The 3183-nt window shown below is 35.5% G+C and overlaps 1 protein-coding gene across 1 annotated transcript; it reads left to right on the top strand.

Annotated features, from left to right (window-relative positions):
• Positions 1 to 581: 581 nt before the first annotated feature.
• Positions 582 to 2885, top strand: LOC131234670 (uncharacterized). The gene is made up of 7 exons (XM_058231589.1): positions 582 to 654; positions 793 to 981; positions 1271 to 1485; positions 1573 to 1875; positions 1961 to 2140; positions 2240 to 2521; positions 2595 to 2885. The coding sequence occupies exons 1-7, from the start codon at positions 582 to 584 to the stop codon at positions 2883 to 2885; spliced, it is 1533 nt and encodes a 510-aa protein (XP_058087572.1).
• Positions 2886 to 3183: the final 298 nt, after the last annotated feature.

The following is a 3183-nucleotide window of genomic DNA, read 5'->3' as shown; positions in this document are numbered from 1 at the left end:
CTACATACTGGAAGAGTCCATGATGTACTGCATGGACTACATGCCTGATAAGATGTTAGGAAGCCATAAGAGAGTGAAAAAGATATTCTATGATGAGGGTGATGATAATGCCGATAATTTTCAAATCGATAAAAAAGGAAAAAGTTATCTTCTTACTAATGTGCAATATCAACAAGCACGCAGATGGGTATTACAACATCACGCTGAAAATGCTCAATGGCTGGGGTAAGTTGACAAAAGTCTATGTTTCTATCCTTAATGTTTTTAAATTGTACCATGTAAAGTAAAAAGTTTAATTCATATATTATATTATATGTGAATTGTAGGAAGTACAATGAATACATTCATGGCCAAACACGTAAGGGACAAAACAGGAGGGGCAATCCGTTGTACAAAAAGAAGTAGACTACAATGCTTGGTTAAGGGAACAATTAGAGAATGAAGAAATGTCATAATTTAAGAGAATTGCTACTGGTCCTAGCTACGATACCACATCATACAGTACATACTCAGTAAATGGATATGTTTTTTGCACATCAGACTCTGAAAAAAACTTGACAACACAAAACAGCGGAGTCTCTATGAAAGCCTTAACTATGTTCAGGGCGAGTGCCAGGGATAAGAACTTGGTAGAACAGGAAGCCACCTACTATGGTATCATTAGACAAATTCTTGAATTAAACTACTTCACCTTTAAGATAACATTGTTTTACTGTGATTGGGTGCATATCGAAGATACTTCAAATGGATGTTATGTAGATCCTGAAACAAATATGATATTTGTTAACCTAGGAAGGTTTAGAAGGAATATCAAGGAAGAGGATGAGCCATTTATACATGCATCTCAGGCGGCTCAAGTCTTCTATTGCAAGGATCCGACAAGAGATGACTGGCATGTTGTATTAGATGTTCCGAAGCGACTAACAAAAGATGCATATGCATTTGAGGATCCGCTAGTGTTTGAGGCCAGGTTGACTGCAGGTTCCTCGAGCCCTTCCTTAATAGATGATTTGTATGACCCAACTAATGAAGATATACAAGAAGGGTCATATGTAGAAATTGTATCAAGTAACCCACGTATTCAGAAGCGAAAAAGAAACTGATCAAGTTTCATATCAGGTTGAAATAAATTTAACTACTTTTACTATATTAGATTATTTTCCTTTTCATTTTTTCTAAATTTAATAAAAACTTATGCATGTGTATAGTGTCATCTCTTTATTATGTATAGCAACATATTAAATGACTAATAATCTTTATTTTTTTTTAGGAATTATGTCGTATGTAGGGCCTTCTAGTTTTGCCCCAAGAAGCACCACAAAGATAAAAGTTTCAATTAGTCCAGTTGGAGAGATTACTGGAGATAACAAAAATCAATTCACCTCATTTCTAGGAAATGTGGTCAGGACTCATTGTCCAATTGCATATAAAGACTGGCGGCTTGTGCCAAATACCATCAAGGATAATGTTTGGTCAACTGTTTTGGTAAGCATTTAAATACATGAGTTTTACTTTCTAATGTTTATAATATAATTGTTGTTGACTAATTGCCCTATTTAATGAAATATGTAGGCCAAATATGATGTTGACGACAGTGACAGCTGTAAAACTGCCATAATTAAGCGTGCTAATGATATGTGGAAGGACTGGAAGAACCGATTACGAGGAACTGTCCTGGATATGTATGATAATGATGGAGACAGGAAAAAAAATTGCCCTAATGGCGTAAAGCTAGAAGATTGGGTCAAATTCGTTGATTACGAATCTACAGAAGAGGCAAAGTCTCGTCGTGGAAAGGGAAAGGAATCCAGAAGCGAAATGAAGTTCCCTCACACGACTGGGCGACGGGGATCTGCTAGGACGGCAGAGTTGATTGTAAGTTTTTAATATAACTTTAATTTCTTTTAATCCAATTTAAGAATATAGAATAATTAACATGATTTCTCATTGTAAATTACAGCAACAAAAAAATCCAGATACTCAAATCACGAGAACTGAATTGTTTCTGGCAACTCATACTAGATCCGATGGGTCTCTCCCTTCACAGGAGCTGAGCATCACAACGGAAAAAATAAAAGACATAGTTGCCAATGACCCGGCTTGTATACATAATGATTTAAATCACGACCCGGTTGCACAGGTTTTTCATTCATTCTCTTCACTTTGACATACTTAGCTTTCTGAACATTTTTTGTTACTAATATACATGCATTACTAATAATGGTTGATTATCATTTAGGTTTGTGGTCTTGATAAAAGAGGACGTGTAAGGGGGTTGGGTCATATTGCAAAAACTACCATTATTGCTTCAACCCCTTACATTAATGAAATTAGAGAAGGAAAGGGTGAAATTGCTGAGGTTAAAGCATCGATAATTGTATTAAAAGAGCAAATGGAAAACAAGATCAACGAGTGCAAGGACATGATATTGACCATTGGAGAACGTTTGCTTGAAGTTCAGAATCAAATAAATACTCCAGTTCAACCAATGCAATGCTCTCCAGGCACTGCTGGTTCTCAGGTATTTTAACAATAAAAGAATAATGTACAGTTACTATTTTATCCATGAAAATAATAAAAATTATTTCTTGTAGGCATTTTTTCGATCTGGCGATACCTCAAGTCATCGTGATGAGTCAGCTCCACCTCCACCTCCACTTCTACGGGTGGAACAAATCTGTCATTTGACAGATATTTGTAGTCGAGTTGTTGCACGTGGGCGTCTGATTAGAGATAATGCAGGCATCCCTCCAGATTGCATCAAAGTTATATTGGATGTTATTGAAGTTCCCAGTGCGAATGTGTTTGGTGACATTGAGAAGATGTTAGCCGATTGTGACGTGGGTGATGTTCTCGTTTGGCCTCGAGTGCTGACGAAAACATAGATATTAAAGGAGTTTACTTAAAACTTTTCCTAAGTCAAGAACATATTTTTGTAATTTGGTCAGGACATATGGATTGTGTTTGAGGTTATTTTGGATATTATTTGACTAAATATTTATCTTGAATTATTTAGTAGTTTTGCTTGACTAATCTAATGATTTGTTTCAGCTTTTCATCTTCTTATGCGTGACAGAAGGTACACATATTTCTATTATGATTTATTTTAATTTTTTCTTTGCTTATGCGTAAAATGTTCTGATTTAAATATTAAGAACTACGTAGTGGCTTGATCCCAATCTT

This window comes from Magnolia sinica, chromosome 19 (genome assembly GCF_029962835.1).
Source record: "Magnolia sinica isolate HGM2019 chromosome 19, MsV1, whole genome shotgun sequence".
Taxonomy (NCBI): Eukaryota; Viridiplantae; Streptophyta; class Magnoliopsida; order Magnoliales; family Magnoliaceae; genus Magnolia; species Magnolia sinica.
Note: the sequence above shows the minus strand (reverse complement) of the source record. Positions and strands in the feature narration are given on the sequence as shown.